Raw genomic sequence first — 11,565 nt, 5'->3', positions numbered from 1 at the left:
CAGATAACTTTGTTGTAGCTAAAAGATGAATATGTTTTTCTTCAGGAGGTTAACTCGTCCTAGGATTAACATGGAGGAGGTAAATTACGGATGACTACTAGTCTTTGGAATAATGACTAACACATAAGGGAAGTATTTATCTCGACTTTATCAAAATTTGAATTCCAGATTTTATTATGATAACATCTCATGTACTAATCATTAAATCCATCGGAGAAGACTAAATAGCTTTGTTGATCAGTCCTAGGCAACTGATCTAATCCTATAAATGAAAAAATACGTGCGATGAATTATAGATTCCCAACCTTAGAACTAATGACTAACATGACAAAAAAACAGTGGGAAAAAAATAGGTCCTTTCAAGAAAACGACAGCGCGAGGAGATTTGATCGCGCTCCTCCAGTCCAGCCTGACCCCTTCCTCAAGATCGTTCGTTCGATTCAATCTTATCTCTCTCTCTCCCCTCTTCCAAAATTCAAAATATTCTCCAGTTTTCTTTTATTTGGTCGATCAGCTACGGAAGTGACCAGACGAGCGCACAAGAGATCGAAGAGTTGAGTCAAAGTTGTAGTTGGAAGGAGGGGCCATCCTCCGAGCCGCGAGGGCATGTTTGCCCCTCGAAAGCTAGGGTTTTGGAGGCTGTAGCAACGTGGTATTTCCCTTTTTGGGTTGGATTTGTTGGGCGTTAAGTTGTTTCTCCCTGTTTTGCCTCCGGGATTAGCCAGTTGTATTCTGGGATTGGAAAGTTGACATTTTTGGCGGTCTTTTAAGAAGACTCTCTGTGATGGTGACGATTGATGAGTAGGATTGGTGGGTTTGGAGAAGGAGATGGTGAGCTAGTGCTTCCCGAGTTCCCGGATGCCGAGCTTTGCTTCGTCGGCGGGGGTTCAGAACAAGTATGCGCTTAACTCTCCCGACCATATCTACTTTGTTTGATGATAAATTTTGTATTTTTTTTTCTTCCATTACTTTACTTATTCTAATTTGCTTGGACTAGTTTGATCGCTACCCCTTCTCGTTTTTGTTGATATCAGCCTCCACTTTTTCTAGGGTTTGAACTTGGAAACTGTGGTTTTACCTTCGATTATCGTTGTTCTGAAGTCTCTTCTGCGTGATGGAATATAAATTAATGAATTAAGTATCATTGGCCTAAAGGTGCATGGAATCGTGTACCATATAGCTTTCTCTAGGCCATGGATGTAGTAGAGGTTCTTTCATTCTCTCGTATTGCTCTCATGTTCAGTTTGATTTCAAGAATAGAAAATAAAGATGATTGCAGAATTGTTGTTGGTAATCTTCTTTGGTAAAACGCATATCCAGAAGGTAGCTCTATCATCCATGTATCCCTTATCAACTTCTATCTATGAGTTGGTGAACAATTTTTCTCAAGTACAATGTTGCTAGATGCTACTTGAGTTTCATCTATTGCTTTTAGTTTGAAGTAGATGATTGTTCCGATCACAGTTAATGGTTTTTGTTGATTGCAAAGACTATCTTATACAGATTACTATGATAATTCCAACTACCTTCTGCGGGTTCAGATTTAAAATAAGCTAATTTTTTATTTCAAAAATGAAGACAACTAGTCACACATTTGGTTTCGACTTGAAATATCAAATTCTAAAAAAATGTTCTATCCTATATGATGTTATTGTTTATGTTCTTGGAGATTAGTAAATGTTCCACATTGCACAACAAAATTATTATGTTGGCCTTGAAGATTAGTAAGTCTTCCACTTGTTGCATTTTAACCCGAAAGGTTACTTAATCATAAGATTCTATACCACAGACCATAATACCATAGATGTCTCAGAAGGAACCACAACCAATTTATGTAGATGAAGAGAAGGGTATCCCTTTTGAGAAACGGCACAATTTGCTTTAACTTTTGAAGGTTCTTAGATTGCCACTTTTTTATTTGAAGATCCACCCCTCACATTTAAACCTTTAAAATCCACTCAATTTAAAATTTCTGTGTTGTTCATCTAATGTCTAATTTCTCACACAGCAGTACAGAGGGAAACACAACAAATCCATCCAGAGAATCATGCTTTGGGCTGCTCAAGCAGTCTATTGCAGTTCATAACGGTACTGCTTCTGACCTCAGCAGGAGTGATTTCTTGCTTATTTTTTGACTGGTTATATAAGCAACACAACTACCAGCAATTTCTGCAGAGTTTTATATGTATATATAAGGCACTTTCTTCTTATGACTTTATTAACTGTGAGTCATCAGGCTTATCAGAAAGTTTTTCTTGTCACATACAGAATTTTATCTCTTTCAATTTCAAATTCTATCTAATAAAATTACTACATTTGCCACATCTCATAAGTGAATTGGATAGCTTCATATTAATGTCTTTTAGTTTCTGAACTAGCTTGTTTGGTAGAGGAAATTTTGGGCTTCGCTTGAATAGATAGTTTAAAGACCATGTGACTTGTTTAACTCTGTTATAATGTTATATCCTTAAATCTATGACTACAGCAGTGTAATTGTTCTCGGTATCAAAGCAAGCTAAGGAATATCATAGTTTTGATGTAGTTAGTGTGGCTTCTCCCCTCGACACCTCCTAAGCAAAATTCTTTCTTTTCTTGATTCACCTTCTCTACCCCATCTCCCTTTTCATACTTTGCAAGCAATCATCAATCATCATCACTGAAATTCTTCATTCGCTATAGTTGACCATCATAATTTCAAAAGTTCAACTCTTTTCAGCACATTGATAACAGCCACCCTCTTATACAATGTCTTGCAGATCCTATGAGTGAAGAAGAGTGCTCCTACCTTCTTTGTAGCCCTCATGGCCTTCATCATTTGTCAATTTATATCATAATTTAAATCCGCTTTTCTTCACCAGAGTTCCAAGTAAGCAACTGAGCACCTATATTTTATGTTCATTCATGCTTGTATGCAACACAGTCCAGTTAGGCAACTATGCATGGAAATCACCTCAAGCATCATAGGAATATAGGATTAACCCTAGCCTGGCAATGTTGTCATCTTCTTTCATTTGCCCCCATCCTTTTGCTCCAATACCACTCCCTCCCTCAAGTTGTCTATGTTTAATGCTCCGATCAAGTTGACCCTTGCTCAATTCTAGACACGTGCCAACCCCAACATTCTAGTGACATGCTTGCTGCTTAATTCTTGAGCCTAATTGCAGATAGCATAGGCCCAAGTAGAGCCAAACCAAATAAACATTACCTAGGTTTCATGTATAGTGAGAGAGAGAGAGAGAGAGTGGAAAGGCAATGCTCAAGAGAAACTAGCAAATGTTCATTATAAAAAGGATCATGATGATAAAGAGAAAAAGTAGGCTTCACAAAGAAAGTGAAAGACTGGTAAATGTATCTCCCATGTCACACTTTCTCCCTGCTCATTGGTCAGCAAGGTATCTCTCCCTCGTGCAAGATCCCGTCTCAGTGCTGTTGTTATCATGTTTGTTTCTTTTAGTGGTTTCTGTTATTCATGTATCAGTCCATTCATGCATTGAAGTTGTCTTGGCTCTCTCTCATTGCATCTTGTTGAAGTATCTTTATCCTCTTTCATCCCTCTTTATCTTTCTCTTGCAACATTTTCTCTTTCTAGGATAGATGTCCACTTTTTTATTTTCTCAATCTCCTTTTGTATCCACTATTTCTTGTAGTCTCTCTTGAGGAGCAAATGAAGAGGTTTCCTAGGTGGATCAAGTTTTGAGATTCACTTAAAAGGTTCTTTGGATGAAGTAGTGGCATAGATGTTGCGTTCTTGAGTGCTAATTTTGGTGCCACCTCAAGAGATATTCTCTTTTACAACTTGGGTTTGTTTGTTTTTGGACAAATCCCAAGATGAGAAACCCTGCATTGTAGATGAGAGAAATCCCATGTTATCTAAACAAGACAACTACTAAATCTAAAATTGTTTAATCAACTTATTCCCACAAACAAAAGGAGCTACTAAAATAAACTCTTAAAAAGCTTCTAAAATTCTGAATTACATCACATAGTGCTACCTAAACCCTTCAATTGTTACACTAAATCATTGCATTCGTGCTTCACCTTCTCCAAATTGGGTGTAGTAGATACTTTCATTACATCCAGGTAGGTTTCTTTCTTTCTTCTGTAACATCATAGCTACATTAGTTATCAAATGAGTTCTCATATATAATCGTTATCTTTTCCAATACAATCTAGTACTGTTTTACATTGAATTAGCCTAGTGTGCACAAAGTCAATGATGTGCATTCTGAATCATTAGCAAGCTTACTTTTGCAATTTTGCTAAATATTTGAATTCCTTTATAGGAATAATTGAGGTCTCTTTTGTTCATGATGTTACTAATATCATATTTTAAAATATTCATTATTTGATCAAAGCACTATGAGACTGTTGAATCCATGCTCAGTATATTTAAATTTGGTCTAAAAGAAGATTTGTTGAATGCTAAAATATCTTTCATTTGCTGGCCGGTCGAGATTAGCTACATTTATGAGATATATACTTTCTAATTGCTATAGCATTACTTTCTGTGCAGATCTTGAAGCTACAACTAAACAAAGCGGACAAGTAATTGTTTCATATCCTTCTCAATTTGGTCATTTCACTCAAGTATCATTTCTCTTATTGCTGCATATCTCTTTGCAAGTTTATACAGTCACAAGTACTGTTTAATAGAGCAAATTTCGTATTTTTCTATTTCCTCACAGCAGCCTCTAGCTTCCGTTGGTGTTACAGCTTCAGCTTCTAAGGTTGAATCTTTGGGACAACAACCTCACTTATTATTTTTGAGCAGTCAATTTGAGAATTGGGGAGATTCGACAATGGCAGATGCTAGTCCTAGGACAGATACCTCCACAGACTTGGACATTGATGAAAAGAATCAGATGGTGATTCAGATTACTCTGTTTGTTTTGAAAATTATAAATAATCACAGCCGTTTAGTTATATTCTTCATCGTTCAAACATCAGATAATTTTACTGCTCTCTCATCCTGTTTCTAAGTATATCTGTTTGACAATGTTTTTCGTCTTTTATTATTTTGCATCTTCTGTAAGCATATTCTTCATCTTACAATTTACAAAGATTAAATTTGGTCTGGCCATGGAGCACAACTTGATCTGATTCACTATCTGTATAGCCCTATAATATTTTCACCTATCTTTGTACCTATGCCCCTCTCTGTTTACCAGTATTCCCTACAACGCCCTCCTCACAACAAAATACCTCTATCTTGTTCTTCCATCTTTTTTACCACATTTTTTTTTTATCTTATTCTCTTAAGCAGCTTGCATTTTTTATCCCATTGTTTTGAATCTATTCAACTCTTTTATTATCTTTATGTTTATGATCCTATTTTAATAATATTTTAATGCTGTCCAGTATCAAGAAGCCACTAGTAGGATCAAGTCTGATGTGGCAGTTGCTTGAATATGCTATCTGAAAACATCCTCGACAAATCAAAATTGATACTCTTGAATGTGTAAATCACCCTCACTGCAAGGCCATCCCATTGGGTCTTCATCTATCATGGGAGAAGCACTGCACTGATCAGCTTCCATACGATTGAGGACAAGCTTCTCCTGTACAAGTAGATAACAACTGAAAACACACAAAGAAATGACCAAACATGGTTCAATGACCTAAGCTTACTCTAATTAGAGAATTCAAGACTCTATGATATTCCAGAGAAAGTAAGAAAAACCTAAACAAACAAGGTGCTGCCCACAATAATATAGAAGCTATCTCAATCCTCCTTGGACACCCCTCTCAATATTAATGGAGAAAATAAACAAAACCTCACCTTCATGGCCACCAGAAAACCATGTTCTTGCTGAGTAGAAAGCCTTTGTTTCTGTAAAACTTTTAGTCTTCAACAGTCATTGCATGGTTTTGATACACTTGTCAAGGGGGAAAACCCATCCATATTGAAAACTATTTTAGTATTTTTGGAAAAAACATATTACTAATTATTATTATGGTTAGGCCGCAGTCTGGGTGGACTTAGCCCAAGAGTAAAAGTAAGCCATCCAACCAATCTCCATCTTGCCCATATCTCGCTCTATTATTCTATCTGAAATTTCAAAATGATGCTCTCAAGCAGTTCTTCTTATCCGTTTGCTCCATCGCTAACTAGCAAATGTACCTAAATGTCTATCACTGACATGCAAATTTGCCTCGACATCTGATCTGATGAGCTTGTGCGTGCTTGATATTGTTGATTCCTGATGCTTTCGAGCAGTTCTATTCTTTTCTGTTTGCTTCATCTCTAACTAACAAATGTACCTCAACCTCTGTTACTGACTTGCAAATTTGTCTCAATCTCTGATCTGACCAGCTTGTGTGTGCTTGATATAGCTGATGGAGATTACTCAATTTTAAGAAAGATCCCGTGGAACCGTCTATCCATCGATAATTAGCAAATTTACTCTTTTGCTTGTATGCTGTCTTATTTACATTTGCCACTAAGCTCATTGCTTGTACTTCCCACCAGATGTGTCTTATTGATGTTTCGGGATGACATATTTTTTGCAACTTTTTACTATGTTGATGCAGTCACAAGACACTCTTAAAATTTGACTACTATCCTATTATGGTACCTCTATGAATCTAATTGGCTATGTTAAATCAAATCAATTTCTTCTTTATCTTTTGGATAAAAGACACTTAAGATGATAAGCTAAAGCTTCACTTATAAGTCATCTCTCCAATTCGAGGTATTTGCTATAATATATTGAATATCTTAAACCATTCCTTCTTTGTGCAAGCATGCATTAATATAAACCAAATCTAAATTTGCCTACAGAAGGTGGATTCTTTTCCTCTGGAATTTCTTGGTTTGTCTTTGCTCAATGTTGTTACAAATTGGATATGTAAATTTATCATATGAATTGGGATGTATCTTGAATGAGATAATTGAACGTGAATTTTAAGGGACCATTTGAGAGTTGTGTCTCCAAATTGCTGGGACTAACAGGGTGTTGTTGACTTGTTATATTGAAAGCTGAGCCTGAGCCAATTGTAAAGAAACCTATTATCTTACAGAGGGAACAAAAAGTTTAAATAAATGCTTATATAAAAACAAACATGGAATGAACATGATCAATGGTTTAGCTCATGTGTATATTTCCATGGCATTTAATAGCTTGGAGGATTTGTGGTCATCACTCGCCGATGCTAATATTTTGTTTGCTGACGATATTGTGTATATATCTCCTTATCTTAACAATTGACTTGACTTATTGCAACTTTTCTCAATGCATGTTTTTTTCTTTAATTGCAATATTCTCTTGCAGTTAGAGCAAGGACAACTTGCTGTAACTGGAGCATCTGATTCTAGTGACAGATCAAAGGATAAAAGATTGGACCAAAAGGTGATTCATTTACTGTTTTTTCCACTGTGTTTTCATTTATATTTTAAACTTAACAGTGGGTTTGTATGGATATTATGTATGTACAGACACTTCGCCGACTTGCTCAAAATCGTGAAGCTGCCAGAAAAAGTCGGTTAAGGAAAAAGGTACCCACCTAGATTTCAATTACAAGTTTAGTGCTGCTCAACTTGTACAAGCTTGCATGAGATGCCCTTATTTCTTTTAGAAATTAGTCAAAATCAGGTCACTTATGCAAATATGAAGTCTCCATCTAGTTATTCTTAAACATTCTTAAACTAGTGCTTATTGCAACAGTCGCTAATTGTTTCTGCATGGAGAAAATACTTATGTTGTAGCACATCCTAGGAAGGCATTATAGAATTTCTATTATTATTCTCCTTTTCATGAAAGTATGATTTGCTGATGTAAGATTTAATTTCAATTACTTATATATACACGTCTTCAAAATTATAAGGCCTATGTACAACAACTTGAGAGTAGCAGATTGAAGCTTACTCAGCTTGAGCAAGAGCTCCAAAGAGCACGCCAACAGGTATGCTTTTTTTTTTAACATTAGTCTATCCTCTAGCATTGCGGAATGCGTAATCAGGTTGAAATATTTATTTCTGCAGGGGATTTTTATCTCTGGCTCAGCAGATCAATCACATGCTGTGGGTGGAAATGGTAATTTGCCCATTATGGTTTATAATCCATACATTCAGTATTTCAAAATAGTCTTGTTTGCAAATTAGATAACAATAAGGCATGTTTTAGTTTTGATGTGTTGTTAGCATTAATTTCAAAACTTTCATGCTATGTTACACCATTTGTTTTGCCAAGTAAATATATGTGAGTTTAACCTTCTGAGTTATGCCTATGTAGTCTCAACTTGTTTTTTACCCCATCATGTCCTGTCAATGCAACATTTATAATATTTCATGTTCATTCTTCTTTGTTGTCATATTGAATGGACATCAGCAATGCCTTCCAATTATTTGGGTTGGCTACATGGATCTTATCCCAAGTGTTGTGTTAGTTTACATCATCAAGTATTTGATAATACCTAGGTCATTCAATCACATGTAATCTAGCAGTGTTTACTTTGGTTTCTTTCTACCTCACATCTCTTCATCTAGTTGTGTCTGTTTCTTCTCTGAACATGTGATTGCCATCTTTCTATTCTCTTTTTAATATTTAACATTTTAATATTAATTGGAGTCACATATAATAGCTTATAAATGCCACTTATTTTTGGTTCAATTTTTTCTATTATACTAACTTTTCATATGGTGTTAATCAATCAACAGCCTGACTTGTAAAATATTTCTGACTCATGTCTTTAGCCTTAGGATATTCAAGCAGCCATCCTAGTTGACAAGGTCTTTCTTCACAAGTTGGATAGATATTGTAAACAATTCTGGATTTGCTGTGTTATCTGATTCGCTTGTGCTCAAACGAATATGTTCAAGACTGGTTTCAACTAAATTCCTTTTCAGTACAGAAATACAAAATTGCATCGAAGGATAATATTTACCTTTTACCTCATGCTAATTCATTTTCTATCTAATGAATTGCATCCCTTGCTTGTTCACTGTTTTAATCATCCTTGCAGGGGCCTTAGCTTTTGATGTAGAGTATGCACGATGGCTTGAAGAACATAATCGGCAGGTCAATGAATTAAGAGCTGCAGTGAATGCTCATGCCAGCGAAAACGATCTTCGTTCTATAGTAGATGGTGTCTTGTCACATTATGAGGAGATATTTCGGCTAAAGGGCATTGCTGCCAAAGCAGATGTCTTTCATATACTATCAGGCATGTGGAAGACACCAGCCGAAAGGTGTTTCCTATGGCTAGGGGGTTTTCGTTCATCTGAGCTTCTTAAGGTGATGATCTTCATAGTTTGAAAACTCTATTGCTTTCATTTTCGTCTTACCGGAAACTTGCCCAATGTGTTGCCTTTTTGTATGTTAGTGATAATCCTGACATGTGATTTTTGAGTTTATAAATATCTACATCAGGCATTAATGGAGCCTTTCTAAATCTTAATATTGTTGATTCACTAATTCTGTCTCGCTGTGCACTTAACTTTGCAGCTACTTGCCAATCAGCTGGAGCCTCTTACAGAGCAGCAACTAATGGGCATATGCAACCTCCAGCAGTCATCACAGCAGGCTGAAGATGCTCTCTCTCAAGGGATGGAGGCATTGCAGCAATCTTTGGCCGAAACATTAGCCGGGTCTCTTGGCCCGTCTGGATCTTCGGGGAATGTTGCAAACTACATGGGTCAGATGGCCATGGCAATGGGGAAACTTGGGACTCTTGAGAATTTTCTTCGTCAGGTAAATCAATCATTCTCAAAGTTATTATTCCCATGAAGGATGCCTATATAAACTAGTTAACTATTTGAGCAAAGAGTCTACTTCTTGCTTTGTGCCCATTTGTTCAGTGCAAAACACCTTCAGAAAATAATATTTTAAAATGAAATGTTTCAAGAAACTTGCTTTTCGTGATGATAAATGAGATGGAGTTCGAGAATACTTTCCAAATGTAATTCCATACATTTATGTATATTTGCATATATGCTTTTTTATTTTTATGATACTATCATTGGCTAAGAGTGATCTTATTGGTCGAACCAAATTAAAGCATCAAATGTTGCAGTTCTAGTTTTTATTCAAAAATATTAGTGGAGAATGATGCTTATTGGTTTAGATGGCTTCCTCTTTTCAAGTTCAAGATATTTTTCTAGTTTATTGAAAAAAATTAATTATGCAATGTGTTCTTGTCGCCGCTAAACTGCAAAAGGTTTAGAAAATATCTTGAGAACTGTTTTCATTGACATTTTGTTATGTTCTAAAGGTTGCTGATCATGTTCACTTTTCAGGCCGACAACCTACGGCAGCAAACCCTGCAACAAATGCATCGGATTCTAACTACACGTCAGTCTGCACGTGCACTTCTTGCAATACATGACTACCTCTCGCGCCTTCGTGCACTGAGCTCGCTTTGGCTTGCTCGGCCCCGCGAGTGAGGTGCTAAATTTGATTGCTCATTCTGATTACTTATGACTGTAGAATTGAACCGTCTCATCAGTAGAGTAGCTTGGTCCTCTCATGGTTGGATTAGTTGTTGCTTATTAGCTTGTCGGAGGCAAAGATAGTGTATACTAGCGACGAGAAAGTCGACGTCAGTCATGCACGATGTACCATTTCCATGTAAGAAACCCTACCAATGTTTTAATTATTCTGTATGCTTGTGATGCTCAGAATCGATTGGTTGCAATAATACATTCACTCATCTTGTAATGTTCAGGTGAGAAATGCACGGTATTTGTGTATGTGATTAACCTTGTGGTGTTGCTTTCTTACTGACTATTTGGGGTTGCTATTGAGGTGTTCTTTGTATATTACAGTAAATTAATGTTCCCAATATATCGGAGGGTTCGATCTTGGGGGATATTTTGATTTTTTTTTTTCACCTGAGAAATCGCTAAAGCCATGCAACTCTCTTTGACCATGATTTGGCTGTTCATGTGCTATCAAATTTTGTCACCTTTTGCATCATCAGCTCTCAAATTTTAGTTGTGTTTGTTAGTTCTGAGCCAAATATATATAGTTTTGATATGCCGTTCATCTTTGGGTGTGCGATTGCCACCGTGGCAGGTGCCAAAATAGGTTTTTTTGTAATTTTTTTTTTTTTATCTTTGTTGTTGCTTTCTCTCCCTCTAGTGATCTTGTGCTTGTCCGAGATTAGGTTTTCCCTCGCCCTCGTGAGCTGAGAGACATTGTCCTTTGTAGGGAGGCAACATTTCTCGCGGAGATGTCATTCCTAATGGCGACACCATCCTTTGCACAAAGGGTTCTCATCGTGCCTCACCGTGAGATATCGTTTTTTATCTTGCACCGCCGGCCTTTGTCCTTTGCCTTCAGTCTTATGGGCACTGCCGCCAACCTGTGGGCACTATCACGAAATGTCGTCAAGTGATTGAACTGTGATATAAGATGGGTCTGGTGAACTTTCTCCTTAATATTTTTGTTCTACATCTTTTTAGTCATTTGGGATGTTTGTGCCTTATTTCAACCTAGGATGATTCAAGTCCATCCTTTCTCCAATTATTTTTGTGTTAACACAATTTATTGGAACCCATCTTAACGGTGATGGTAAGTTGTTACTTTACAAGTGCAATATGAGAGTTCTAGAAGGCACATTGAAGTA

At 36.6% G+C, this 11,565-nt stretch overlaps 1 protein-coding gene across 11 annotated transcripts; it reads left to right on the top strand.

Moving 5' to 3' along the window:
• Positions 1 to 327: 327 nt before the first annotated feature.
• LOC122047037 (transcription factor TGA2.3-like) lies at positions 328 to 10,737 on the top strand. Of its 11 annotated transcripts, none has more exons than XM_042608054.1 (11): positions 328 to 896; positions 2,012 to 2,088; positions 4,514 to 4,587; positions 4,686 to 4,865; positions 7,272 to 7,349; positions 7,436 to 7,495; positions 7,825 to 7,902; positions 7,982 to 8,033; positions 8,962 to 9,233; positions 9,444 to 9,689; positions 10,235 to 10,737. In XM_042608054.1, the coding sequence occupies exons 1-11, from the start codon at positions 859 to 861 to the stop codon at positions 10,379 to 10,381; spliced, it is 1,302 nt and encodes a 433-aa protein (XP_042463988.1). In that variant the 5' UTR covers positions 328 to 858; the 3' UTR covers positions 10,382 to 10,737. The 11 variants fall into 11 exon arrangements, with proteins under 11 accessions (XP_042463988.1, XP_042463990.1, XP_042463991.1 ...); XM_042608056.1 differs by having other exon boundaries at positions 2,009 to 2,088; positions 4,514 to 4,545; positions 4,689 to 4,865; XM_042608057.1 differs by having other exon boundaries at positions 329 to 896; positions 4,514 to 4,545.
• Positions 10,738 to 11,565: the final 828 nt, after the last annotated feature.

This window comes from Zingiber officinale, chromosome 2B (assembly GCF_018446385.1).
Source record: "Zingiber officinale cultivar Zhangliang chromosome 2B, Zo_v1.1, whole genome shotgun sequence".
Lineage (NCBI taxonomy): Eukaryota > Viridiplantae > Streptophyta > Magnoliopsida > Zingiberales > Zingiberaceae > Zingiber > Zingiber officinale.
This window is presented reverse-complemented; position numbering and strand designations above follow the sequence as displayed.